The following is a 27,851-nucleotide window of genomic DNA, read 5'->3' as shown; positions in this document are numbered from 1 at the left end:
AACAGACAAGCTGCACGCTGGGCACCTGAGCTGCCTTTCTTTTTAATAATCTTGTGTCCAGAAAAACAGCCCCATGCCTTGCTGTTTCAATGGGACTCCAAGGCACCAGACTCTTTGCTTATCATTGAATGGATTTTTTTACACACCAAATGACCAAAACCACCAGTGCCCAACATGAAATGATGGCCCAACTGGTTGTTAAGGCCCAACAGAGACTAATTTCTCTTGCAGGAGTGGAATTTTCCACTATTTTCCTACCTCTTACCACCTCTTATTTGAATTGGATATTTCAGGAATAAGAGGCTCTTCAGATGGCCTCTGCTGAATTCAGTGGACAAATCTCAATACATCCTCCAAAATATAAGCTTTTAACACCTTTATTCCAATCAATAGAAAAACCAAAGAAGAGTGAGGTTCCATTTCAAGCCTTAACAGTATTCACAGATGGTTCTGGTCACTCTCAGAAATCAGTGAAGATTTATGAGAGATCAGTGGAGATTTATGGAGAGACCCCTCTTCTAGTGCCTGGAGAGCAGATGTATCCACAGCTGATGGGTCCCCCCAAAGTGTTGAACCTGCTGCTGTTGTCGGAGCTTTTCAAAATTTTTCTGTTCCTTTTAATCTAGTTACAGATTCAGCTTATGTTGCAGGAATTGTGGTGAAAGCAGAAGCATCAGTTTCGAAAGAGGTTGAAAATTCACAACTTTTTAATTGGTTGCAGCACCTTGGTTTTTTCCTTGGAAAATAGAACATCTCCTTACTTTATTATGCATATTTGATCATATACAGACCTTTCCTTATTTTTAGATTAAGGGAACAGGCAAGCTGACCTTTTAACAATGCCTGTACAACAATCTGTTCTACCTAATAAGATAGAACAGGCTAAATTGAGCCATTCTTTTTTTCACCAAAATGCTGCCACTTTGATTTGGTACTTTGGCATTACTAAAGCCTAAGCTTCAGGAATTATTGCTGTTTGTCCAGATTGCCTAAATTGCTTTTTTCCCTCTGTTGCAGGAGATGTTAATCCCAGAGGGCTTCAGAGTCTTCAAGTGGGGCAGTCAGACGTTACCCATTTTTCTGAATTTGGCCATTTAAAATACATTCATTCCTCTATTGATACGTTTTCTGGTGCTCTTTTTGCATCGGCCCATTCAGGGAAAACAGCTAAAGATGTCTCTAGACACTTCACTGCTGCTTTTGCAACTCTTGGTATACCATCTGAAGTCAAGACAATGGCCCAGCTTATACTTCCCGTTGAGTTGCTACCTTTTTGCCTTATGGGGAATTACGCACAAAACAGGTATTCCTCAATTCCCAACAGGCCAATCTGTCACTGAACAGGCTCATGGCTCCCTCAAGTGTCTCTTGGTACAACAGAAAGGGGGGGCCGGAGATGGCACCCCTGCCGAGAGACTGCAGAAAGCCCGTTACGTGTTCAACCTTTTGAAATGTTCTTTGATGGACCCCAACCCACTGATTGTTTGACATTTTAATTGTAATTCACAATTGCAACAAAAGGAAAAAACCCCAGCCTTAGTGAAGGATCCACGATCTGGTAAGATCCTAAGGGCCTTATCCTTAGGTCACCTGGTGTCACCATTGAGTTAGGAACGAGAGTCAGGCGACACATAATCTCACATAGTCTCTCTTCAGGAGACTAATAATAGTTTTATTAGGAGCCTATTTCTTTTTATACACTGCTCTGACACAGGTGGACCTGATTGCTCCTTTAATCAACACACCTCACATGATTGACTAATTAAGGAAACACCCTTTAGTAAACATCTTATAAGAAAACAACTGTTTTCAAAACACCAGCTGCAAGATTGCTTTAATTCTTCCTCTCAGCCTTCTCAAAACTCCCCAGAACAACTCCTGGGAAAGTTTACCTGGCTTTCTCTCTCTGACCAGGCTGGGGTAGAGGTTTTGCAAGTGTGTCCACAGAGAATGGATTCCAGCAAAGAACGCAAAGGCGTTTTGAAGATTCTTTGACTGCATCACCTGAAGATTCACCTTGAACACCAACGTCAGAGGAGAACCCTTGTGAACAGGACCTTGCCACCACATCAGCACCTGTTTAACCTCTAATAGACTTATGCCCTTGGGAAAATGGTTAAGATTACCCAGTGGTATCACGGTTTACAGTGCGGCCACCTGGCAGGTGCTGTCAGGGTGACCACCTTCCCAAGAGTGTCCCCGGGGTCGAGACAATCAGCTCCTTCAGCCCACCAGACACTCAGTGCCAGATGTAGTAATGTAGAAAGCCGAGCCAGGAATGACGAGAGAGCGCTTTGCTTGAGAATCCAACTTGGGTTTATTGGAAGGTAGCTGGAGGGTCCAAAAGAGGCAAAGTAGAGGGTCTGGATAGCAGGATAAGGCAGGGAGGGCAGACAAGGTAGGAACGCAACCACAAGCTGAAGGAACTTGGAGGCAAGAGCCCTGAACAGGGGAGGGACCAGGATATATAACAGAAGGTAGGAGGGGTTCAGTGGCAAACGGGCCAATAGGTTTGGGGACAAGGGGAGGTGCTAAGGTGGGGTGATACGAGTACAACCAATGGGGAAACAAAAAAGGAGTGGCTTTCCAAGAGGACCAATGGGGGATCTGGGGACACAGAACTTTCTAGTCAGGGGGCAGTAAGCTACTGGAGATTGACATTACAATTTTTGCATGAAGGGTGGAAGACCATGGAAGAGGGCTCAAGTGTCTCACTCTAAGTTACACGGCAGTGTCCTCCCAGGGCATCCCTGCCCCATCATCTCCCAAATGGTCTCCTACATTACAGGGCTAGGTCAACTTCTGGGGGATTGGAAACTTGGTGGATGGATAAGAAATTTAGTTAAAATAGGCTTATATGTATTAGGCATTGTATTATGTATTGTTATGCTTATTCCTTGTATTTTACATTGTGTGAAAAAATTAATAGACAAATCACTTTAGAGTGTATTTTTGTTTGAACAGATAGGGGGAGGTATGGGGAATAAAACAGAGAGTACAGTGGAACTGATAAAGGGGCCTGATATCTTAGGCCTAGTCGAGCAGAAATTGGGGGAGAGACAGACATAGAGAAAGTCTCCCTGGGCAAGAAGTGACCAAGAAACATATTGTGAGACATAGTGATAAGATAATGTTACCAGGTAACGTGATGTCATGAAGAATGTGTAACCAATGGGAAAAGGTTACCAAAAATAGAGTGCTATGTAAGTATCATACAAGTAAAACCCTGTATAAACACCTGGTACACTCAATAAAATTGGCTTCTGATCTAAACTCAGATGATGAAGTTGGAGCTCCCCCCAAAGCCTTTCCCACACTCCCCACACTTGTAGGGCCGTTTCCCCCCATGTGGATCACCTGGTGCCAGATCAGGTCTGAGCTCCGGAGCTCCGGCTGAAGCCCTTCCCACATTCCAAGCATTTGTGGGGCTTCTGCCCGCCATGAGTCATCTCCACCACCTCCGAGTGCCGAATGGATCTCCAGCTGCCTTCCAGGCACATAGGGGATCTTACCTCCTCACAACTCCTGGGGCTGGGTTTCCAGCCCCTCCTTGTGTGGGATCTCCAGGGCTTTTCCTCCCCATTGGATTCCTGTGCCGTGGAGCTGCTCAAAATGGCCTCAAAACAGAGGTTCTGCCCCAGGGATTTGTTCTCCCCGGTCTCCGTCTGCAGCTCAGTGCCTGGGGTAAGCAAAGAAAAGGAGAGGAAGGAATGAGGAAGGAAGAAGGATGGAATGAGAAGAGGAAGGAGGGTGGACAAGGAGAGGATGGGATTTGCCTCCATGCCAGAGGGAAGAGGAAGGAGATCCCACCAATTCATCCCTGGCAGGATGGCGTCAACACTGGAGTTGTTCTGCAGCCAGGGGCAATGTTGGGCTGGGAGATGGAGCAGAGGAGAGGGGGAAAGGGGCAGTGACTTCCTCCTCACCTGCTCCAGGGTCCCATGCTATCTTCCTTTTCCTCACAGCCTCCACCAGCTCCATCCGAACAGAGTCTGGGATTGACAAATCCTGGCTTGGGGAAAAGCAAGGGGTGAGCACCTTGGTCCTGCTGCCCAAGTCCAGCTCAAGAAGTCACCGCCCTGTTCAGGGTTGGACGGGCCCAGACCCTGCTCATCTCCAGCCTCCCCCACCCCTCCAGGCTGCCGGGATCCCCCAGCTCCGGGATTGGCCCTTGCTGCTCTCCCCACTCCAATGCCACTCAAACCCCAAAACCAATGTCCCCCCAAAAGTGTTACCATTGCCCCAGCTGGTATAGAGAGATCGCCACAGGAACCCTCCACAATTCTCCAAAGGGACATCTGCATCTCACCTTTGGGGCAATGCAAGATCCAAACATCGCCTTCCCTGCAAAAAAAAACTCCCAGAAACCCCCCAATGGATTTGGGGCAAGGTCCCCCTCCCCACTCACCTGTGGGATCTGGGGGGGAATCAATGCTGCCAGGGCCAGGGGAGCTGCAGACTCAGCAGGCAGGCAGGAAAGCCATGTGGCTCTGCTGTGGCTCTTCCTCCTCCTGTTCCTGCCCCTGCTCCTTCTTTTTCCCATCCTCCTCCTCCTCCTCTCTCCCTCCTCTTCCTATTGCTCCTCCTCCCTGCCCACCCCAGATCCCCCTTTCCCACCCACCTCTCCCCCATGGCTGCAGCACCACCAGCGTTTGGGTGGAGGGAACCCCCCATGAGCCCCCCAGGGATGGGCAGGGGCTTGGGGACCTGCCCAGGGCAGATCCATTCCCCCCCAGAGCCACAGGGAATCACTCCAGGGATCAAGCGATGGGGACACTAAGGGATCCCCATGGAACCGCCCTTTTTCTATCCCATCCCCACCTTTCCCTCCCCACTCCCATCCTTCCCCCAACCCAAAGACCCCTCCCAACTCAGTCTGGGGGTCCCATACCTCTCCCACTCTGAATCCTCTTTTCCCCTGCTCTTCCACCCCTTCCCCATTGTCCCTCCACCTCCACCTCTCACATCTGGGCTTGGATTTGGGGGATCCAGGCCCCTCCTGCTCAGTCTGGAGAGTCACATCCCCCCTTTCTCTCAATTCAGGCAGCTCCTGGCAGCTTTTTCCTGGGAGGAATCCCTCAGTTTTGGGAATTTTGGAGTGTAGCTTAGGAGTCTGACAGCTCTGTCTGGCTTTCCCCTCCCTGCTGTGGCCCCTCAGCTGCCTGACACCCTGGGGATGCTGGGATTTCCCTCCTGGGGACAAGGATGTTCATCCCCACATGTCACTGACCATGCCCCACCATATCCTCACCCATGGCTGTCTCCCCACCATATTTCCATCCCGGTCATTGTCCCCACATCTCCATCCATGCCTGTCTTCCCCCATGTCCCCATGAATGGCCCTGTTCCCCCTCCACGTCCATGTGTCCCCATGTCACTCTCCATGTCTGTGACCACACCCATGTCTGCGTTCAATGTCTATTTCTACCTCAACATTGGATATTTTAAAGGGATAAAGAGAAATGAAAAAAAAAAAAAAATCAATGCCAAAAGAAAAGGATTTCCGTGTCCGTGCCAGCTGAGGAGCCACATGCTTGGGTGGGAGGGAAGAACCTTTTCTGGTGGACTTCTACCCCACTGTCTTCAAAATCTTGCTCTTTTCCCCAGTTTTTCACCATTTGGCTGCAGAAGACACCCTTGGGCAACAGGAAATCAAAACCGTGGAAGCCCTGAAGTTGGAAAGATCTTGACCTGGTTCAAAGCAAATTTGGGAAAGAACCCCCAAAGGGGTTCCTCTAGAAAGCAGATTCAATTGGCTTCTCCCCCAACCAGTTTGGGAAAAATACCTCCTTGGAGAAAAGTGGAAAAAACTGTTTATTAAACAAGAAAACCTGAACAATATTAAACAATAAAAACTTTTGCCGCTCTAAAAGAGAGACAAACTCAGGAAGTCCCTCTGTGGGCTGCAGCTCGTGTCACTCAGTCTCTTATCAGTCCCTTCGCTGCTGGAAATGCCGAGGCCCAGGCCTGGCCCGCTGGGTCACAGGTGTGAGCTGCCGGTGCTCCTCTGGTGTTCAAGCCAGAGCAGGTTTGAGCAGGTCCAAAGAAAGGGGAAAAAAAAAAACAGTCCAGGGAACTTCTCTGTCTCAACTAGCTAAAACTAACTAAAAGCAAAGGAGAGCTCTGTCCCGCTGTCTGTCCATCTGCAGACAACCCAGCCCAGGAACAGGAATGTGGAGGAGTGAGTGCAGTTTCTGAAAACAAACTCCACGCTTCTTCTCTCCCTCCTTCACTCTCGGAACAAGTCTTAAAGTTGCAAAACTTATTATTCAGCATAAACAGAACAGACGACTGGGGATACAAGCATCATACAGTCAGCCCAGGACATACCTCCAAGACCATTCAGTACTCCTTGATGCCACCAGAAGACAGGATTGAATGCAAAAGATTTTATGGGGTTGAAAGTTGACAAATCCACTCTCCCCAAGGAACTCCCATTGTTGGTCTGCATCCCGATGGATGTTCCTTCCACTGAGTTTATCTAGGTGCCCACAGGGAACCAGGAAGATGTGGAGCCTCCCAGCCAGGTGTCTTTCCAACACAGATGACCAGGACCACAGATCACCAGGGCTCTGCCCAATGAGGGTCACTGGGGATCATTCAATGTGGATCCTCCCATGGGGAATGGAGTTGGGAGGAGCGTACAAAGCTCTTCCCGCACTCGGGGCATTCACAGGGCTTCCCTTAGTGGTGCCTCCGTTGATGTTGGGTCAAGTTTGAGCTCGTGGAGAAGCTCTTCCCACACTCCCCACACTCGTAGGGCCTCTCCCCGGTGTGGATGCGCCGGTGCACGGTGAGGTGGGAGTTTAGCTTGAAGCCCTTCCCACAGTCGGGGCAGCGGAAGGGCCTCTTCTCTGTGTGAATCCGCTCATGTTTGAGGAGACTGGAGGTGATCTGAAACCTCTTCCCACACTCAGGACACTTGTAGGGCTTCTCCCCAGTGTGGATGCACTGGTGTTTTCTCAGGTCGGAGTGCCACCCATAGCTCTTCCCACATTCCAAGCAGGTGTAGGGCCGTTCCCCAGTGTGGATCCTCTGGTGCCGAATCAGGGCTGAGCTTCCTCTGAAGCTCTTCCCACATTCCCCGCACTTGTAGGGCCTTTCCCCAGTGTGGATCTTTTGGTGTTCCATAAGCTGGGAGTTCAGGCTGAAGCTCTTCCCACAATCCCCACACTCGTAGGGCTTTTCCCCAGTGTGGATCCTCTCGTGTTTCCTCAGGCCAGAGCTCTGGCTGAAGCTCTTCCCACATTCCCCACACTCATAGGGCTTTTCCCCAGTGTGGACCCTCTGGTGTTGCATCACTGCGCCGTTCTGGCTGAAGCTCATCCCACATTTCCCACACGTATAAGGCTGGTCCTTGGTGTGGATTACCTGGTGCTGTACCAGGTGGCCCCTCTGGCTGAAGCTTTTCCCACATTCCCCACACTTGTAGGGCTGTTCCCCAGTGTGGATCCTCTGGTGTTGGATCAGGATGGATGTGGTAAGCACATTTTTCTCTCTCTCAGGATTTTTTATTGAGGTGCACAGAGAGAAATGAAAGAGAAAACAATTTCTATTTCTGCTCCTTGTTTTTCTCTTGTGGAACATGTTTGGAGAATTGTTTACCCAGAGTGAGCACTTGGTTGGATCATGGTGGATTGTTTGGGCCTGACAGCCAATCGGATCCACCTGTGTCTGGACTCTGGAGAACAGGGTCACGAGTTGTGAGTTAGTGAGATATGATAGAGAAAGTAGCATGTAGTATTTAGTATCGTCTTTTATATAGCATATGTATTATAACATAATTATAATAAAGAAATCATTCAGCCTTCTGAAATGGAGTTAGACATCATCATTCTTCCCATTGGGTTCGCCGACATCTACAACAGCCTGCCTTCTCAGCAGAAGGCAACAGCTGGGAAGGGATTGGGTGAAGGGGAGTGTGCAGGAATATGGTTAAAGCAAGAAGCAGGAGGAATGTATTTGGTAAGAAAAAGTATGATGGAAAAGGGGAGGAAGATAAAAATACTGAGGATCGGGATGTTTTTCAGCAGGGTCTTAGACTCAAAATTTGCCAGCTGATCCAGGTCCTTTCTATGTCTGGTTTCCACAACAGGAAAAGAAAGAGGTCAGGATTTCAGGGTGTTTCTCTGCGGTGGGTAATAGCAGGACCGGGCTCAGAGGTTCAGGACCAGGAGAGGGGCTGGGGGCCTGTGGGGAGCTGTGGGGCCAGGCCGGGGCTGTGGGACAGCCGGGGCTCAGTGCCGGGCACTGCCTGACCCCATGTCATTGGTTGGTGCTGGCGCAGTGCCAGTGCACCCGTGAAAATATGTTTTTCTCAAATGAGTGCTGTGAGATGCAACCAGAAACAGAGCAGAGCTGGCTCAAGCTTAGAAATAAAGGAAGAAACTTTATTAATCTACAACTATAACAAAAGGAACACAGAGAATTCAGAATGAAAACCTTCCAAAACATTCCTCCTCCACCCACCCAATTTTCAACAAAACACGGTGAGACAAATCCTTGAACTCTCAGTCAAGTTACCACCACTCAGATAATCAATTCTCAGTTCAAGGGAGAGAGGAGTCTCTCTTGTACCATAGTCCTCCACAGGAAACACACTTGAAACCTCCCATGTTCCCATGTCACACATGGCACTGCCCGGAGAAAATCTGCCATCGTGACATCCTCCTTCCATGTACAGTTCTCTCACCACTGTGCATGGACCGAGACTGCTCATAGAGTTCCTTTAAAAATGCTTTGCCAAGGACCAAGGACAACAGTTTCTCATTTTGAGACAACAGTCCCCCCCATTTTCTCCTCCTCTGGGGAGGGTCTTGAGAACAGAGATCTTTTTCTACCCTGAAGACAGAAGGCACCACCACACCCTCCTCAACTTTTCTCTGTTCACTCCACTCCTGCACATGACATCACTCACTGAAGCAGGTCACTCTCACACCTGCACTCTCTTGGCTCAAGTCATTGCATCCCCCTAAATGCAGTCTGTGTTGGGGAGAATTGGTTCAGTCTATGGCTATACAAGAAAAGTCCAGCCAAACGCCACTCCATCATCTCCTCCCACCTAGGATTTCTCTCCCATCTCTTCTGACATCTCAGGTCCCAGACTGTCTCTCTTCTCTTTGAAATCAAGGAGGAGTAGTGTTTCTTTGCCCAGGAAATAGTTAAAAGTCTCCGGCTCCCAGGATGACTGAAATCTTGGCTGCCCAGGACTCCCACAGCTGGGCACCTCCTCCCCCCTTCTCTTCCTCCTCCTTGGCACTACTGGCATATGATACCAAATTTCCAGGTGGCCCAGGCTCTCTCTCTCTCTCTCCCCACCTCTGGGTGGTGGGGAGGGGGGCAGGGGGGGGAAACATCCATTCCCTTCACCCCCCTTCTCTTTCCGGGGCTCTCTTCACTGACCAGAACAAAAGACAGCGTTCCCCTGGGAGCTCTCTGCTTTTAACCACCTGTGTTCTCAGAGACAGATCCATGTCTTCAGTGGTTACACCAGGTGTCAATATTCAAATCTGACCACTGATTGGCCTGACCACAACTTCCCAAGAAAACTCACTTCCTTATCAACCCATGACACCCCACCATCCCCAGGCAGGGCCGGCAGTGGCCCCCGGCCCCCAGGAGGCTGCGGGACGCCCCGGCCGCTGCCCGGCCCCGGGGAGCTGCTGGCCCTGCCCGCTGGGGGGGCCGCCTTTGGACACTGCGGCAGGACAGGGACCGGCTCTGCCATACGGGCTCTGGAGGGGACCCTGAGCACAAGGAGGAAAACAAAGGAACATCTGGGAAATGCAGAGTGTACATGCAAGGATCAGGATTTTCTATTAAGGATTGGTTTGGGTCCCTGGAGAAAGGAAAGATTTTGCAGAAAGCTCAGCAGCTCTCAGAGGATGAGCACCCACAGGCACTGAGCGGGACTGCAGGAGTGGCAGAAGAAGGCCCTGGAGCACTTGGGTACAAAGGCACAGCAGCTGAATGCAAGAAGGGATGAGCAAAAGCCCAGGCTGAAGGCAAAGGCCATGGCACAGTTCCTACAGCCCCTCAGGGATCAACCCCAGAGCCCAAGGGGGCCCCAGCACCCAAGGGACGGGGTCGGCCACAAGCACCTGGCAGAGGCATTGCCCTCCTGGGCAGGGGAGAGCCCACCCAAACAGCCCCTGGGAAGGACTCAGGGCTCCAGCTGCAGGGCACAGGGACACTGGAAGCAGAGACAGCAGCACCCTCAGGAGGAGCAAGTCCACCCCTGGATTGACATGGATTGTCAGGGGTGTTACAGCTCCCATTACATCAGGGCACCACACTGGAGCCCTGGAGAACATTCAGGGTGGGTCTGGATCAAGAGGAGGCCTCTCCTGATGGACACAAGAGCCGCTCAATCCACTCTGAATCTTACCCACAAGGGGGGAAAAATGCCAAAAATGTCTTTGATTATTGAGGGGATAAGTGCAAAAGAGGAGTGGTTTTATTCAACAGATAACAGGTAGCAGATATGGAGGATAGGTTTGAAATACATGAATTTTTATTTGTTCCTAATGGTCATTATAATTTACTGGGAAGGGATTTGATCGCTAAATTGGGAATGTAAATTAATATTGTAAAAGGTGATACAGAGGCTAGTTCTGTTGCACCTTTTTGTCAAATGTCTGACAAGGCCTATGCTGAAGTGAACCCAGAAGTGTGGGCAGCCCCAGGGAAAGAGGGAAAATTTGACATGGAGCCTCTTCAAAGTATTTTGAAGCAACCCGGACAAGTGGTGTCTAAAAGCAACACCCAAGGGAGGGAAGGAAGGGGAATCAGATGAAGCGCAGGTTACCGCCCCATGGTCAGTTCAACCTGTGGAGCTGTGTGTGCTTGTAAGAGCCTGGCACTGAAATGCCCTGAGCAGGAAGCCTTCAATATCTTCTAGTGACACCATGTCAGCTAACCAGGTGGCAAAAGCATTTCTGACTGCTTTAGCACCCACTGCAATACATATCAAGATATTTTTGGAACAAGTAATTCCAAGAGAAGGGATTGTGGAAACAACAGACTCATACAGCAGAACTCATTTTACAGGAAAGATGCTTCAGGGGATTATGGCAGCTTTAGGAATACAATGGGACCTCCATAACCCCTGGCACCCCCAGAGCTCAGGCTGGGTAGAAAGAATGAATGGGGAAAGAAAGAAACACCTTTAGAAGCTGGGGAGAGAAACCAAGATGCCATGGTACACTTTTTGCCATTGGCTTTGGCAAGAAGAAGAGCCAGACCCAGGGCCGATATTCAATTGTCTCCCTTGCAATTCATCTTGGGAATTCCTTACCCTGCTAATTCTCCACCTAGTGCAGGCTGGAGATAAGGGATGTACATTTAAAGCAGTCTGTGGCCAGAATCCTGTCTCTTGTGAAATCTCTGCCACAGGAAGCTGGGCTGGCACAGAGCCTGCCTTGGCACTTTGCTGTTCCCAACATCCAAGCAGGACATCGGGCCCTGCCTAAGGACTGCAAAGCAGCACCACTGGTGGCCAAGTGGCGTGGCCCGTGCCAAGTGGCCCTGAGGCCAGAAACAGCCACCAGCACAGCTGAACACGGGGGGACCCCTCAGCCTCGGCTCCAGGGCTCTGAAGCCCCGGAGATTTGCACTTCCCGCCTGCAGCAGGAGGATGGGAGGCCCCCACTGAGCCTGCACTGAAGGCAGTGCAGCAGCAGTCAGGACTGCACATCAGGGCAAGCCCCTGGGCCTGCCCACACATCCTCTGCTCAAATCCTTCGCCTGGCCACCCTCCTTTGGCATCTCCACCCACCGGGGCCAATCCTTGCTGCCACTGCTGCAGCTTCAGTGCTTTCTGTGCCTGCACTGCCGCAGCTGCTGGGGAACACAACGGCACAATTCCACTCTGGGTCTCAGTTACACACACACTGCGCTGCCTGGGATTAGAGTCCACCATGATAATTTTTTTCCTTAATAATCCTACTTTTATATTGTCAGTAAGGTTTTGGCCAGGGGTGTGAGACTCAATTTTTATTATTAGCAGAAGAAGTAAAAAATTTTTTACTGCTTTGGATTCTTTTTGTGCATGTGTTTGTGTGGCCTTTGGAGATTGAAAATTTTGGCATGGGTTTTTTGGTGTTCATCTATAGGCTGCAATTTGAAAAACTAGAAGAGCTATAAAGGTGACCTTTTAACTGATAAACAGTTAATAGAACACTGGTCAGAAAACCACGCCCCAAAAAAAAAAAAAAAAAAAAAAAAAAAAAAAAAAAAAAAAAAATCCAAGCCCTGGCTTTTGCAGTGTGAGTCACCTGATGGCTGCCCTGGAAGAGAAGCTGCATTCCAGGCAGCCAGCAGAGGAGCTTCAGAAATGCAAATTAACACTGCTGGGGCAAAGTGGGGACAATGTACCTGGCTCTTCTTGCCTGGGGCAGGAATTGGGCTGATTCCCTCTGCCCCTCTGCCTGCTTGCACAGATGCAATTTGCACAATTGAAGGCAGAGCCCATGGTGAGGATCTCTGACTCTGCAACAGAAATGGATTAAAGTGCAAAGGGAAACAGTAAATGGAGAATGTTTTGAAATTTTCACTAAAATAAGGGGGTGGATCATCCCTCTGCCCACTCCAACATGTGCTGTCACTGTCTATGTTATACAGGGCATATGAGAGCACTGGGGTTTTTGCTCTAACAAGTTCAGGGAAATCAGCTGGAATTCAAGTATTTGATGATTTAACTAGAGAAAAGCAGTCAATTGATGCAGCCCCAGCTTGAGGGAGCACCCAAAAATGGGGAAAAGATGAAGGGCCACCAGAACAAATCCTACAACACCATGCACCAGCCCCTGGGAACCTGAACCAATTCATATCAGGAGACAGAGAACCCATTTATCATTTCAATGGCATCATTCGATGACAAGCTGCCCTCGAAATAAGAACCAACCAGACACCTCCAGCTCCTGACCCACCTGCCGACCAATCCACTGAAATGAGGAACACAACATTTCACCAGGGGATGGGATCAGATTATCTGTTCACAGAAAAAGGAGGAGTTTGTGGAAAACTAAATGATTCGAACTGCTGTTGGCAGAGAGATGACAAAGGAAAAGTGGTGAAAAAGGTAACAAAGGAAATAGGAGAGCAGTTTATGTATTGCTCCAAACATGAAATGATGGGAATGGGACACGGTTTCATGGCTTCCCGGCAGACCATGGGTTAAACGAATGCTGTTTCTCCTCTTATGTGCTACAGCAACTCTCATCTTTTTACCATGCTCAACACCTTGGGAGTGCAGCTCATCCAGCAGGTAAGCGAGGGGATGCAGGTGGCAGCCAGGCCTCCTGATCCAGAAACGGCTACAAAAGGACAGGGAATGAGGTCACCGAGAATAATCCCAAAACCAAAGAGGACCCGGGAAGAAAAAACCGAGTCAGTGAGTGAATCCGCCTGGAGATAGGGTCAGGGACTTGTAGATAAGGTAGTAATGTGAGAAAACATCAGTTTCAATAGATGTTACAAATTGACACAGACAGATGCTCAAAGTCCCGCTAAATTCCTGAACTTCGAGAAGAACTAAGACTTCACAGAGCCATGAATATCGGATGTTATACACAAGGAGGGGTGCACGTTAACGAGGACAGGCAGCAGGCGGATCGGGAAGTCGGAACCTCCCGAGTCCCTCAGCCAGTGGGCAAATGCAGAGGGAGATGCGGCCGGGAAAATGAGCATAAAAAGGAGGCCGCGTACTACAACAATGGGAGAGACCGCATGGCAAATGCCCCACGGCCTCTCCCTCTGCTCAGCAATAAAGTCACTTTTACAGGACTCCTCGGACTCCTCTGGGCACAGAAACCTCCGGCGACGTGAATTTCCCCGCACGCTCCCGGCGACGGGGCAGCCACCTCTGTCCTAGCCACAGCAAGCGGGACGAGGCAGCGCTGCTCCGGCAGCGGCTCCTGCCCAGGCAGCGGCGGGAAGGAGAGCGCGGGCAGCCGCTCCCGCAGCGCCCTCGGCCCAGGGCCACCACGGGCCGGACACGGCACAAGCAAGCCGCCGCAGCCCCCTGCCGCCCCCTCCGCCCGCAGCGAGCCCCGAGCCCCCGCAGAACCCAGCACGGCTCCCACCTGCGCCGGGGCCGCCTCCCAGCTCCGCCAATGCCGCCTCCCCGGCCTCCGGCCGCTGCCGCCGCTCCCAGGCCCGCACAGACGCTCCGCCAATGGCGCCGCTGCCCAGCCAGGGCCGCCCTCAGGCCGCCAGCGGGGCCGTGCTTCGCCCCGCTCTCACCAATCAGCGCGCCACAACCACGACTGACGGCACAGCCGGCCAATCGCAGCGAGGGGCGGGCTCTGCACACGGCACCGCCTCGCCCCGCGCTCTCAGGGCCCCCCGCGCTGGGCGAGGGCAAAGCCGCAGCTGAGGAACAGCCCTGGAACGGGCCCGGGCCCGGGCCGGCATCCAGCGCAAACACAAACAAACTTCTCCGCACCTCCCGACACGGCTTTCCCGGCCCTGCGCCTTCGCTGCCTCCGCCTCTGCGGCAAGCCCACGAGCCTCTCTTCTTCTACCCCTAATTAGGAGCATCAGTGCATCGCTTGGATTTCCCCCTAAAGGGAAAAGTGCCCAAAGCTCTGTGGGTGAGTGGGGGAGGGGAGTAATTTCTGGCAGAAAACTCCAAAAACTCAGAGCAGGATAATGAGAAGTCAATGAAGACCCTTGAATCCAGCTTTCCCCCAGGCCTCCCTCCTTCCAGCTGCACCTCCTCCCCCGGCAGGGCAGCAGACAGGGAATGGGGCCATGCTCACTTCATCCCCCGTGCCTTCTCCCTCTGCTCAGGGACAGGAGTCGTTCCCCTGCTGCAGCCTGCGCTCTCTCCCACCGGAGACTTGTCCAGGAACTTCTCCGAGCGGAGTCCATCCCCTGGGGCACAGCCCCCCTCCAAGTGCTGCAGCGTGGGTCACTGTGCCACGGGCTCAGTCCTTCCAGGACAGGCTGCTCCAGCGGGGGCCCCTCTGCCCACGGGCTCACAGCCTCCTCTCAGGCATCCCCGTGCTCCAGCCTGGCTCCTCCAGGGGCTGCAGGGGGATCTCTGCATCCCCATGGATCTGCGGGGGCATCTCTGCAGCCCCATTGTTATAAATGAATCAGCCAATTTTATAGAGGAATTTATTAAATCAAATCAAAGTAAAAATTGGAAAAGCCACGAGCAAAACAGTGCCTAGCCAGGCGATCGGAGCTGGGTTCAGGCTCTGTAGCTTCATGCCCCTGGCAGTTCAAAAGGTACTGATTCCGCTGGGGTTTTTTTATATTGTTTTCAGACATAGCAGGATTCCAAGTGTGGTGTTTGCTTTTGTTCTCCCCGGCTGCACGCAGCTCTTGGGAGCCTGGCTGTGGCGTAGCTTCCACACGCTGCCGGGGTTTTCTGCTGCGGGTCCCCAGACATGGCTACTGTGTCCCGGGCACGTGGGCTGGCCAGCTGCTGTAACCATGTGCTAGGGATCTGGCAAAGAAGTAAGGAATTGTCCATTTACTCCATGCTGGGCTGGAACAGTTTATTGGTCACATGGTGCATTTAGATGGAAAGATGCAACCGCTCCCAGCACTCACATGGGAGAAAATGGCCTCTGGGTGCCGGTGGGGTAGGATTTTATGGAGGGGCAGGGTGAGAGGATCCACGGCCTCCCGTCCAATGGGGGCGGCTGCCGTGGCGGTGACGCCAGCAACAGCGACCAACCAAGATGGAGCTGGGGTGGTTCCTGGGTCCCAGGGCCAGTAGGGATGCAGCATCAGGGAGATTGGCCGGGAACTCTCTGGCAAGGATGGGGAGTGTCCGCCTGAGTGATTGGGGTAAGCTCCAATAGCATGCAGCTAGGAGCAAACAACCGCAGGGAGGGAAACACGGGGGGTGCGTGGGATTACAGAACTTGGCTTATCTAACATAAATTAAAAACCCTAATCTAAACCTGAACCCCAGGATGCAACATCTCCCCACTTAATAAAATATAAAAAGAAAGCAGTGGTGTTGATTCAGTGTCTCGCACGGTGGCCTCTTCTCCCAGCTACTTCTGCTGCTGCAACTGTGGTGACTGCCATGCAGGTGGAGAGGGCCTGGAGATATTGCTGGGGCTGGTCATTCTCAGGGGGTTCTGGGATAGGAAAATCAGGGAAACAACTTTATTATAAACACAGGAACTGGGGGTATAACTGGGCTGAGGTAGCTGTAAGGGAAGTATTGGTTAGGCAGAGGTAGAATCTTTTCCTTCCTTGCAGCGTCTGCGATTGGATGCAACTCCTAGGTTGGTGGAATCATAGGCTACATCCACTGGCACCGTATCACTCCAACTCACTGACTACTCTGCTGTGTAGGGTTTAACATGCCTCCTGGGGATCTACCTGACTCCTGAAGGTGTGGACATGCAGGCGTATCCCCGTTCCCAAGTCAAAAGTGGAAATGGACCCTGGATTTCTTTAGAGTCCCGATCTCTCACTAACACTGGATGCTGCTTCTCTGGCTGGAGCTCCTGATGTTGTTTGAAATGTCTCAGGGCTGGCAGTTCCGGTCTGTCAAAAGAACAGTTCAGGAAATCGATGGTAAACAATGCCTTGCAGAGCCTCTTGTGTGGTGACAGCACTTGCACATCCTTTCGCTGTTTTTTGAGGACTTGCTTCAGCATCTGGTGGGTTCTCTCTATTATGGCCTGGCCAGTGGGGGAGTGGGGAATCCCGGTCTTATGTTGAACCCCCCAATCTTGTAGGAAGTTGCGGAACACCTTGGAAGTATAGGCTGCACCATTATGTTTTAATCGTGGTTGGGACTCCTAAGATGGCAAAGGCCTAGACAAGATGTTTCCTGACGTCTGTGGCCCTTTCCCCTATGAGGGCTGAGGCAAAAGCTGCCCCCGAGAAGGTGTCCATGGTTACATGGACATTCTTGAGCCTACCGAACTCAGGGACCTTGGTGACATCCATTTGCCACACCTCACAACTGTGGAGACCTCTGGGATTCACACCTGCTCCCAGCATTGGTAAAGCTGCCTCCTGACAGTTGGGGCACGAGGCCACAATTTCCCTGGCTTGGTCACGCTGCAGATTAAGCTGGTGTACCAACCCCGGATGGAACTGCTGATGGAACTGCTGATGGCTCAGCCTGGCCTGCTTGACTATACTTGGCTGGCCTCCCAGCTGTACTGGGGCTGCCAGGGCATCTGCTCTGCAGTTTCCCTTGGCAATAAAGCCTGGGAGATCCGTGTGTGATCTCACATGTACCACATAAAAGGGATGCTCACGGTTAGAAACCAGGTGTACTAATTTTGAGAGCAACCCGAAGATGACCTGATTTGGCACCTCTTTTACGATTGCATGTTCAGTTCTAGACACTGCTCCTGCTACATATACCGAATCTGTTACCAAATTAAATGGTTGCTCAAACTTCTCAAAAGCTCTCACTACAGCATCCAACTCAGCCACTTGTGGGGAACCTTCTATTATCTTAATATCTGATTCCCACACCTGAGTCTCTGGGTCCCTCCAAGTCACCACCGACTTGTGGGACTTCCGTGACCCGTCCGTGAATACTGTTAGTGGTCTGATGCCGAGCCGTGGGGGCTTTTAGCCACTCGGCACAAAGCTCGGATAGCTGGTACATCTGAGGGTCCACCAGAAGAACGGGAGGGACACTCGGGCTGCTGAAATCCTGCTCGTTGATTGAAGGGTCGCAGAAGGGGCAAACAGGGAGACAACGAAGCAGAAGGGAGGCAGATTCCGAGAGCCCCGAAGGGCGGGCTGAGGATTCTTTGACTGCGTAGGGGTAGGAGGGTTTAGCATTCGAGGGTACAATCGGGAGAAGGCTAAAGGGAGGGGAAATATAACATTAACCAGTGGGGAAAAGGGAAAGGAGTGTTCTTGGTGGAAGAACCAAAGGGAAAACGTGGAACAGAGAAGATTCTAGGCTAAGGGGCAGACTTGAACAATAACTGACAGGACAGGGGGAGGGTACAATTCTCTTACAAAAGGGGGTGGAGAACTCATACAACTGATGTTTCCCATGGCAACCCTAGACTGACTTCCCCAACCCCTCCTCCTACATCTCCCCCGTTTTTATTTATTAAATAAGCACTTCCCAACGTTTTAAGCAACATACGTCTAAACAAAAATAAAGCAACCGAGATAATGAACATTATCAGAAAGATCCAAAAGAGTCCCTTGAGGATGATAGCAACCCACCCTGGGACACCCCATTGAGATAGTAGTTTATTCACAGGATCTACAGTCGAGGTCTCAGTCTTGAGGTCATCAACTTGCTCTTGGATCCGCTGGATATTAGCTTGGATGGATGTGCTCTTTGATGCCAGATTGAAGCAGCACATTCCTTCAAAGTCCTCACAGCCGTGGCCATGGGCGAGCAGTAAGAAGTCAATAGCAGCCCTATTTTGCAGTGTGGCATGCCTGGTGACTTCTTCGTCCGCTAGCAGGTCGGAAAGGGCAGCGGATGTGGCGTTGGCCTGCTTACTGAGCCAACACTCGAGGTGAGAAAGCTCACCGAGGGCCTTTGCTGCAGCATACCACGGTAAAAATATGGATACTGTGACTCTCTTAGTCTTTCCCCAATTGTAAATTTTTGAATCACAATTTTCGACGAATTGGTTATAGGATCTCTTTTTGCGAGCCAATTTATTTTCATTTTTCCAATTTAAAATTTGGGTTTTGTTCGGTGTCGGTGTGGTAAGCTGCCCAAGGCTGCAGGGGCCTCCCTGGATTTGGGAGGGAATCCCTGCCCACACCCTGTTGACGCAGATGAGAAAAACCCCCCTGGGGAGCACCCTGGGAACTGAGGAGGACCTAGATACGATGGTCGAGGTGTAATTGCACCAATTTGCTGCATGGTATCTCCGATCGTGGGGAGATACATTGTGTCTTTTTACTTCTTGGGCACCAGCCGGGTGGAGTTTAGCCATTTGATCCCAGTCTTTCTGGGAGGGCTGGTACCTAAACCTGACACAATATGTTGCCTGAGAGGAGCCCAATAGATCCAATTCTTGGGGCTCCTGTGGTGCATGTGGCAGAATCCTCGTCCACTCATCCCAGGTGTCCACAGGATTAGGTTTTTTTCCTGCATATGGATAGTCGTTTGGCGACAGGGGGACTCCTACCAGGCACGTGGATAACGGATTGTCCACACTTCCCATGGCCATGCAGAAGTTGTCCTGCTTCAAGGACTTTGCCAGCGTGACCCATATGTTTTCTCTCAGCTGTGGGACTATCCAGCTCCTGACCGGTGACAGCCAGATGATGGCGATCAGGAGCATCAGATGTTTCAGAGGTGTCCTCAAGGCGGCAGTCATCCTCAGCGTCTTGTGATAAAAGAAAGCATAACTTGAATGATAAATTTTCCTCAGTGGTCCCTCCCCAACCTCCCCCGTTTTTATTTATTAAAGAAGCACTAAATAAAATTAGAGAAAAGGGATAAGGATTGAGGGAAAGGGGAGGTTAGGGGAAAGGAAAGGGCACAAGGGGCGATGGGGTAATTGGGTACATAGAGTTCAGCGGGGGAAAATATCTCCGGGTAATCATGACACGTGTGACGATATTGGGAGGAACGGTCTTTCTTCTCCTCCTCTTCCAGGCAGTGGAAACTCCGTCCAGCGATGAGGTGTTCTCGGTGGTTTGCACCAAGGACACATTGTCTTGCTGAGCTGGCACCTCTACAAAGGGCTTGACATATTTCCCCGGAATCCATCTTGGTCCTTTATCTGTAGAAACACAGGCATACCCTCTCCCCCAGCTTATTAGAGGGAAAGGGCCCTGGATAGCTTTGGATTCTGGGTCCTTTATCAAGACTGGTGGCCTCTCGGCGAGTTGCGCTCTGGTGTTATTGTGAAAATGGCGGATAATAGGAGGGTCAGGCTCCCTTTCTGAGCAGTTTAAAAAATTCAGGACATACAGGGCCTTACATAACCTTTTGGCTGGGCTCACTGTAATGTCCGGGTCATGTTGTTGTTCAAGGAGCCTTTTTAGATTTCTATGGGCCCTCTCTATTATTGCCTGTCCTGTAGGATTGTGGGGAATTCCGGTGGTATGGGAAATTCCCCACTGTTGTGCAAACTCAGCGAAGCGCTTTGACGCATAGCATGGGCCATTATCAGTCTTTATGTGAGATGGGACTCCCAACGTAGAGAATGCCATGAAAAGATGTTTAATGGCATCCCTGGTTTTTTCACCTGCATGGACGGAGGCAAACACTGCGCCAGAAAACGTGTCAATAGAGACATGTATGTATTTCATCCGACCAAACGGCTCGAAGTGTGTTACATCTGTCTGCCATATCTCTAGCGCTCCCAACCCTCGGGGATTTGTCCCCGTAATGAGGGAAGGGAGAGCAAAAGATTGGCAGCTCGGGCAGGTAGAAACAATGGCTCTTGCCTGTGCTATCGAGATCTTAAATTGTCGCACAAGATCCGGGGCATTCTGATGGTAAAATGCATGGCTGAGCCGTGCTTGCCGGATTATGTCTGGTAAGGTGGTTGAAGTGGTTGCGGATATTTGTGTTGACATGGCTAGGAGGTCTGCTTTCCGATTACCCTCAGTGATCTCTCCGGGTAAATCGGTGTGTGCCCTTACGTGCATGATATGATAAGGTTGCTCTCTATGGGAAAGTAGCCAAATGAGATCAGAGAGTAAACTGTATAAATTTTTGTTTGAAACTTCTTTGAGGAGGGCACCTTCGGCCCTTTCTGCTAGCCCAGCGACATAGGCCGAATCAGTGACCACATTCAGAGGCTGTTGAAATTTTTTGAATGCTCTCACGACTGCGGCAAGTTCAGTGATCTGGGGGGAACCCTCAACCAGTTGGACGTCAGACTCCCACTTCTGACTGTCCGGGTCCTTCCAAGTGATCACCGATTTGTGGGATCTGCCCAACCCATCGGTGAACACTGTGAGAGCACCTGGAATTGGTGTTTTACTTCTAAACATTCTTGGGGCCAAATGCAATGTATCCTTAAACAATTTATGCTTAGGATAGTGAGCCGAAATTTGTCCGGGGAAGCTGTCCAAAGCAATGAGCAAAGTTTCATTAGTTTGCAACAACGAGTCCAATTGATCTAATGTAACAGGTAAGTAAATGCACGCAGGATCACACCCTGCGAGGGTTCGGAGGCGGTGTCGTGCCTTCATTATTAATGTGGCTAGCAATTCTGCAGGGGTCGTGATCGTCCTAGAGGGCTGGTGTGGTAGGAAGAGCCACTCTAAGATGACCAGGGGATCAGATGCTCTGTTTTCCCACTGGAAGAGAAGTCCATGGAGGTGGGGGCACTTACCCAACACCGCGAAGTTCACGGGAAGGGTCCGGACCACATGGTGTGCCTGGCGAGACTTCAGAGCAACAGCAACCCGTTGCAGGGCTTCCCGCGCGGCAGGTGTCAGCTCGCGCGGTGAGGCGAGGTCTCCGTCGCCTCGAAGCAGACAGAAGAGAGGTGACAGCTCCTCAGTCGTCAGTCCCAGGAGGGGGCGGATCCAGGTGATCGTTCCGCACAGCTGCTGAAGGTCTCGCAGAGTCTTCGGATCCTCGTTGATGGTCAGTGTCTGTGGCGTCACTGTCCTTCCCGTGATGAGGAATCCGAGGTACCTCCATGGTGCTGAGAATTGGATCTTCTCTTCCGCTATCTGGAGCCCTGCAGCTTTGATAGCCTTAATAGTCTTGTCCAGTGTAGCCTTTAGGTATGTCGAGTCAGAAGCACAAACTAGCACATCATCCATGTAATGCAGGATGATGGCCTCAGGGAAAAGCCGACGCACAGGTGATAAAATCTGCGCTACAAAAGTCTGACAGAGCACAGGGGAATTTTTCATCCCCTGAGGCAGGAATGTCCAATGATATCTTTTAAAAGGTTCAGCCCTATTCAATGATGGTACAGAAAAGGCGAACCTGGGAGCATCCCCGGGGTAGAGCGGAATGTTAAAAAAGCAGTCTTTGATGTCTATCACTGCTAGCTGCCAGTCTCTGGGGAGCATAGAAGGTGACGGAAGGCCTGGTTGAATGGGACCCATATCTTCTATCACATCATTAACCCTTCGCAGGTCTTGGAGCAGGCGCCACCTGTCTGTGCCAGGTTTTCTAATTACAAAGACAGGGGTATTCCAAGGGCTGGTAGAAGGTGTTAAATGCCCAAGTTTCACTTGCTCGTCTACTAATTTATGAAGCGCACTCAATTTTTCTGATGGAAGGGGCCACTGATCCACCCAGACCGGTGTGTTGGTTTTCCAGGTCAGGGGTGGGGAAGTGCGCTCTGCAGTGGCCCACACTAAAAATCCCACGAAGGGCTAGGGTTGTCGAGGCGGGCTCCCCATTGGGATAAAACATCCCTTCCTAATAATAGTATGTTTGAAGAGACAACAAAAGGTCTCACCGTTGCCAATTGTCCTTCCGGACCTTCCACGCACACAAGATGCCTACTCCTCAGAGAGTGGACCGCTCCGCCCACACCAGAGATCCTGCCGCAAGGGGGCACAAGCTCCCAGTCGCTGGGCCACCTTGCCTGGGGGATGATGGTCACGTCAGCTCCTGTGTCTGCCATGAGCCGCATCTGCACCGACTTTCCCTGGAAAGAAAGTTTGGCATCAATTAATGGTCTTTCTTTACATACATTTTGGGTGAAGAAAACATGTCTCTCTGTGTCCGGGTCATCGTGAGTGTCCAGTACGTAAAGCAAAGCAAAAGGATCTCCTTTCCTTAAAGTAAATGGCGGGTGGTTACAAATGACAGAGACGGTGATCTCCTCTCCTGGTGGAAAACACACTACCTCAGGTAAGATGGTGATTTCATTCGGCGTGTTGAAAGAGTCTTCTAAGATGAGCACGGTGGTGTCCCGACAGTCGTGGAGGGGGCCCAGGAACCCAGCAGGAACTCTCGTCAGGTCCTCATCCTGGAGAGAGATGGTGACGCTGCTGCGGAGGACCCGACGATTGCCCTGATTTAGGGTACCTGTCCAGCGGAAGAGGTGGAGTCCGTCCTCGTGGCTGCGCTGAACTGCTGGACTTGGCCGCGCGGCCACTCGTCCTCCCTGATGGTTGGAAGGCTGGGATGCTGAGAAGGGCCACTTGGTGTCGTCGCGCGGCCCCTCCTCGCGCTCCGCCGCCAGTTTCCCGCTGGCTGGTACCCTTGTCGCTGTAGATGAAACTGGTGATCTTGATAAAATGGGTTCCTAGGATATGGTCTTGGGGGGGGCAAGATAGGTTGTTGAATCTGTGGCCAGTGGGGACAGTTCACCTGGATGTGACCCAGCTGACCACAGTTAAAACAGCGCGTATTTTGTAAGTTTATCATGGCCTCTCCCACCCCTTTGCTGACAGCCAGGGCCACCGTGTGCTCCATTGACATTGCCTTTGTGCAAGCCTCCACCATCTGAGAGATGGTGGGCTCAGGGTCCTGAGGTAGTGCACGGAGAATCTTTTTTGTTTCCGAATTAGAATTAGAAATGGCCATCTTTCGTAGAAGCTCTGCACGAGCTTCTGCGTTGTGTATTTGTCTCTCAATGGCCTCTTTCAGTCTATCAACAAAAGTAATAAAAGTCTCCTCAGGCCCTTGCATGATAGAAGAAAAGTTTTGGAGGGGGGTCTTACCATCCGGTATCTTCAGGAGTGCCTCCTTTCCCGCTGCTGCTATGTCCTGAAGCAGCTCCTGTGCTAGTAGAATTTGGTCCTCCGGACTGCTGAACTCCCCTTCTCCAGCAAGGGCTTCCATTGCCTCGTCCCCCACTCCCACCACCTCTGCGAGATCATACTTGCGCAGGAGTGGTTTCAACAGTTTTTTCCAATGAATCTCCCAGAGGTCACATTCGGTGGGAGAAAACAGTGCCTTAGCAATATACTTTAAATCATGGGGGACTAGCAAACGTCCAGCAAATGTTAAGTCCAGCACATTTTTAAAGAAAGGCGAGTTTCTGCCATAATCTTTGGCAGCCTTCCTTAACTCCTTCACCTCAGTGTATGGAATTTGCTCCCACTTTGGCTCCCTCCCCCGCCGGAGGATGACCGGTGCCGCAAAGCTGCCCAAGTCCCGTGCCAATTCCAAATCCCCATCCTTAATTGCCTCCTCTCTGATCTTTGCCCAACCCCCCCCCGACTTGTTGGAATGCTGGGGGCTGCCACTCTCCTCATCCTCTTCCGAGGATGAAGCAGGCTGGGTTAGGGCACGGTGCCTCCCCCTGGCTGGTGGGTCCCGGAGACCGTGCTTCTGACAGGCCAGGATGGCCTGCTTCCGGCCAGGCTTCTTCCTGGTTCCGGTAGAGTGGGAACTGGCAGTGGCAGAAGAGGAGGAGGCGTGTCCCGACCCACCCACCGGGGTGTGACTTTCTGGTGGGGGGTTCCCACCCACGGGGGCTGGGCCCACTTGGGGGCTGGTCCCAGCCACAGGGGGCCCACCCAGGGGTGTGGTCAGAGGGAAGGAGGGGACGGGTCCCGACGCAGGGGCGGCACTCGACGGAGGGGGGGGAGGAGGCGGGGGCGAGACGGCAGGAATTTTCTGGAGTGAAGGAGAAGGAGGGGCGCCATCTTGGGGCTGGTCTTTTTTCGCCATGAGGCAGGCGCCATTTTGTCCTATTTGTTCAGTTAAGTCCTCTAAAGAGCAACAGGGTTTCAAACTAGGATTAGGGTCTCTGGGGTGGAGGGAACAGGAATGACATGTGTTGGGGTGGCCAGTCCCAACACACGAATGGGACAGGGAGGATCGGGAAGCAGCAGAGAGGCGGCAGCAGCTCTGTGCCGATGTATGGCAGGATCTGTCTCCCGATCCGCCCTTAGGGGAAGAGGGAATAGGATTGCGGGGGGAGGAACACGAGGTAGGTGAACTGGGGACCCAACTCTCTCCCTTCTTTTTTAACAAATTAAGAATGGAATGAAAAAGCGGAAAAAAACGACCGACTGAAATCCTCCCCTGAACTTGTAAATTGTAAATCTTTCTCCCAACTCTTCCCCAGAAATCCGGCATCAAAACATCTTCCCGTGTAGTAGCAGGAAAATGTTCAAAAATAAATTTAACAAAAGGCTTTAAATCTCTCTTATTAAAAGAAATGTTCCCTAAAACAAGGTGGGACTTAATTTGGATATAAAACTCCCGTTGAGCTGGAGACAGGCGGTTGCCCATTATATCAGGTCTCACAGCTAAATCACCCTCTTCGAAAAGAAAAAAAAAACCAAAAAAACAAAAAAGGGAGTTGAAGCCTAGTCAGGCGTAAGAAAAAGCGAGATAAGCATACCTCTGAAGGACACAGGCATAAAACGGGGACATCGAAGAGGGGTCTGGTGGAACTTCTGCTGGTCCGAGGGCGTTGCCGCTGCCACGCAGCTTGAAAGTCCGTCGGTTATCAGCAGAACCCAGGAGACAGAAGCCTTCCGAACTGAAAGGGCGACTGTCCCTGGAACTGGTCCCGAACGCCGCTTGCAATACTGGAGAAGGCTGGTCACAGAGCAGGCAATCTCCAGGAGACGGTCAAGGACTGGACCCGCTGGTGTCCGTCCCTGTTCAGGCAGCCAGTTGCCGAGCCGTGGGGGCTTTTAGCCACTCGGCACAAAGCTCGGATAGCTGGTACATCTGAGGGTCCACCAGAAGAACGGGAGGGACACTCGGGCTGCTGAAATCCTGCTCGTTGATTGAAGGGTCGCAGAAGGGGCAAACAGGGAGACAACGAAGCAGAAGGGAGGCAGATTCTGAGAGCCCCGAAGGGCGGGCTGAGGATTCTTTTACTGCGTAGGGGTAGGAGGGTTTAGCATTCGAGGGTACAATCGGGAGAAGGCTAAAGGGAGGGGAAATATAACATTAACCAGTGGGGAAAAGGGAAAGGAGTGTTCTTGGTGGAAGAACCAAAGGGAAAACGTGGAACAGAGAAGATTCTAGGCTAAGGGGCAGACTTGAACAATAACTGACAGGACAGGGGGAGGGTACAATTCTCTTACAAAAGGGGGTGGAGAACTCATACAACTGATGTTTCCCATGGCAACCCTAGACTGACTTCCCCAACCCCTCCTCCTACAGTCTGAGGGGTTTTTTGCTCTGTAATTCTTTAGGCAACAATTTGAATTCTGTATTGAACAAATAATGGCCAGGATGTCCGATCTTAATTTGGCCTGAGAAGCTATCTAGAACAAACTGCAAATTCTCATTTTGCCTTAAAAGATGTTCGAAGGTCTCCTTGGTCATCCTCCCCATGGATGTTTTGATGGGGAGATGGATACATGTGGGCCTGCCTGCTCGTGATGGCTTTCTGGACCTTCTCGAGCAGTGCTCTGGTCTCCCGGGTCAGGATTCTCGGAGAACCTAAACCCTCACCCCCCTCCCTTTCTGCTAACAATTCAAAGAGGGGGGATAGTTCCCCGTAGTGAGTCCCAGCCATGGCCTGATCCAATTTAATGACCTGCACAGGTGCTGGAGATCATTCAGCATCTTGGGGTTATCATTTATCTGTATCTATTGGGGCCTGATCGTCCGGTTGTTAATTTCCAGGCCCGGTACTTCCAGGGTGGCAGCAACTGTACCTTTGCTTTCTGTAACTCAAATCCAGCTGCCGACAAGGCCCTAACAATGTCCTCCAGAGCTGCTTGCAGGACCTCGCTGTCAGAGGCACAAATCAGCACATCATCCATGTAATGATAAAAAATACAGGATGTCCACTTGGCATGCATTGGGGATAGAACCCTGGTGACATACCACTGGCATATAGTAGGGGAACATTTGAAACCCTGTGGTAGTACCGTCCAATGGTAACACTTCATTGGGGCTTCTCTGTTGATGGAAGGCACAGAGAATGCAAAATGGGGAGCATCAGCTGGATGTAATGGGATTTGGAAGAAACAATCTTTAATGTCAATCACAGCCAAATTGTAATTCTGGGGTAGCATCAATGGAGATGGCATACCTGGTTGGAGGGAGCCCATATCTTGCACTGCCTCATTAATTTTTCTCAAATTGTGGAGGAGCTGCCACCTGTTTCTCCCCGTTTTTTTAATTATAAATACAGGAGAGTTCCAGGGGCTGTTTGTTTCTACAAGGTGTCCTTTTTCTAACTCCTTGTTAACCAATTTTGTGAGCACCTGCAGCTTTTGCTTAATCAGCAGCCACTGCTCCACCCAGATGGCCTTATCTGTGAGCCATGTTACTTTCTGTGTAACTGAAAGTGGCTGCACCTAAAAATACTGGGGGGGCGGAAATTCCAATTTTGCTCCCCACTGCGACATGGCATCCCTCCCCCATAATGTAAATTTGCAGTTGATCACGAACGGATGTTCTGAGTCCAGCAGCCCATTCAGACCCTTAATTTGGATGATGTTTTTAGATTGTCTTGCCAGCTGTGGCCTGCCTAGTCCTAAGACTGGCGTGGCCACGCTTTGCAGCTCCCAGTGTGACGGTCACTTGTGTGGTGGGATGACTGTCACGTCTGCCCCTGTGTCCAACATCCCATGTAGGTGTACAGATCGCCCCTCGCATTTGAGTTTGCACCATACAAGGGGTTTGTCCTCTCCCAACTTCCCAGCATAAAAGACTGAGAGTTCCAAGTCATTGCACAGAGCACGAGGAATGGGGATTGCCTGTGCAATTACGTGGCCATTAGGCAGGAAGGGGGGGGGGGTGGACACAGCGTGCTGTGAGATAGAAGAGCCTCGGATTGAGAGTGGATGTTACTGGAGGGACTTCTATCTCCAGCGGAGTGCTCTTTGTGTCCCCAACAACGAGGTACCTGCAGTTTAAGAGATCCTCCTTTTTCCTGGTCTCACAGTGGCAGATGTGCGATAGAAGCTCTGCATCTGCTATGAAAAACTGCCAGTCCTGGGAACGAAAATGAACAGAGTTAGTGAGTCAGAGTCGATAATGCTTCCGGTTGTCACTAGTCAAGAGGCAGCCGCTT

At 51.1% G+C, this 27,851-nt stretch overlaps 3 protein-coding genes across 3 annotated transcripts in view; 2 read left to right on the top strand and 1 right to left on the bottom strand.

The window, feature by feature from the left end:
• The window catches only part of LOC128821238 (serine/threonine-protein kinase PAK 3-like), a 244,825-nt gene that overhangs the window by 110,358 nt on the left and 106,616 nt on the right, over positions 1–27,851 (top strand). The window lies entirely within an intron of this gene.
• The window catches only part of LOC128821268 (zinc finger protein 3-like), a 111,145-nt gene that overhangs the window by 19,115 nt on the left and 64,179 nt on the right, over positions 1–27,851 (top strand). The window lies entirely within an intron of this gene.
• On the bottom strand, positions 5,798–9,647 carry LOC128821262 (zinc finger protein 239-like). Its single transcript, XM_054002212.1, has one exon. The coding sequence runs from the start codon at positions 7,735–7,737 to the stop codon at positions 6,685–6,687; it is 1,053 nt and encodes a 350-aa protein (XP_053858187.1). The 5' UTR covers positions 7,738–9,647; the 3' UTR covers positions 5,798–6,684.

The sequence above is a fragment of the Vidua macroura genome, chromosome 37 (genome assembly GCF_024509145.1).
Source record: "Vidua macroura isolate BioBank_ID:100142 chromosome 37, ASM2450914v1, whole genome shotgun sequence".
NCBI lineage: Eukaryota > Metazoa > Chordata > Aves > Passeriformes > Viduidae > Vidua > Vidua macroura.
The sequence above is the reverse complement of the archived record's forward strand: the minus strand, read 5'-3'. Positions and strand labels throughout refer to the sequence as shown.

Excerpts from the sequence above, each read along its gene's own strand:
- LOC128821262 (XM_054002212.1), bottom strand. The coding sequence starts at position 7,737 with ATGCTACTTTCTCTATCATATCTCACTAACTCACAACTCGTGACCCTG.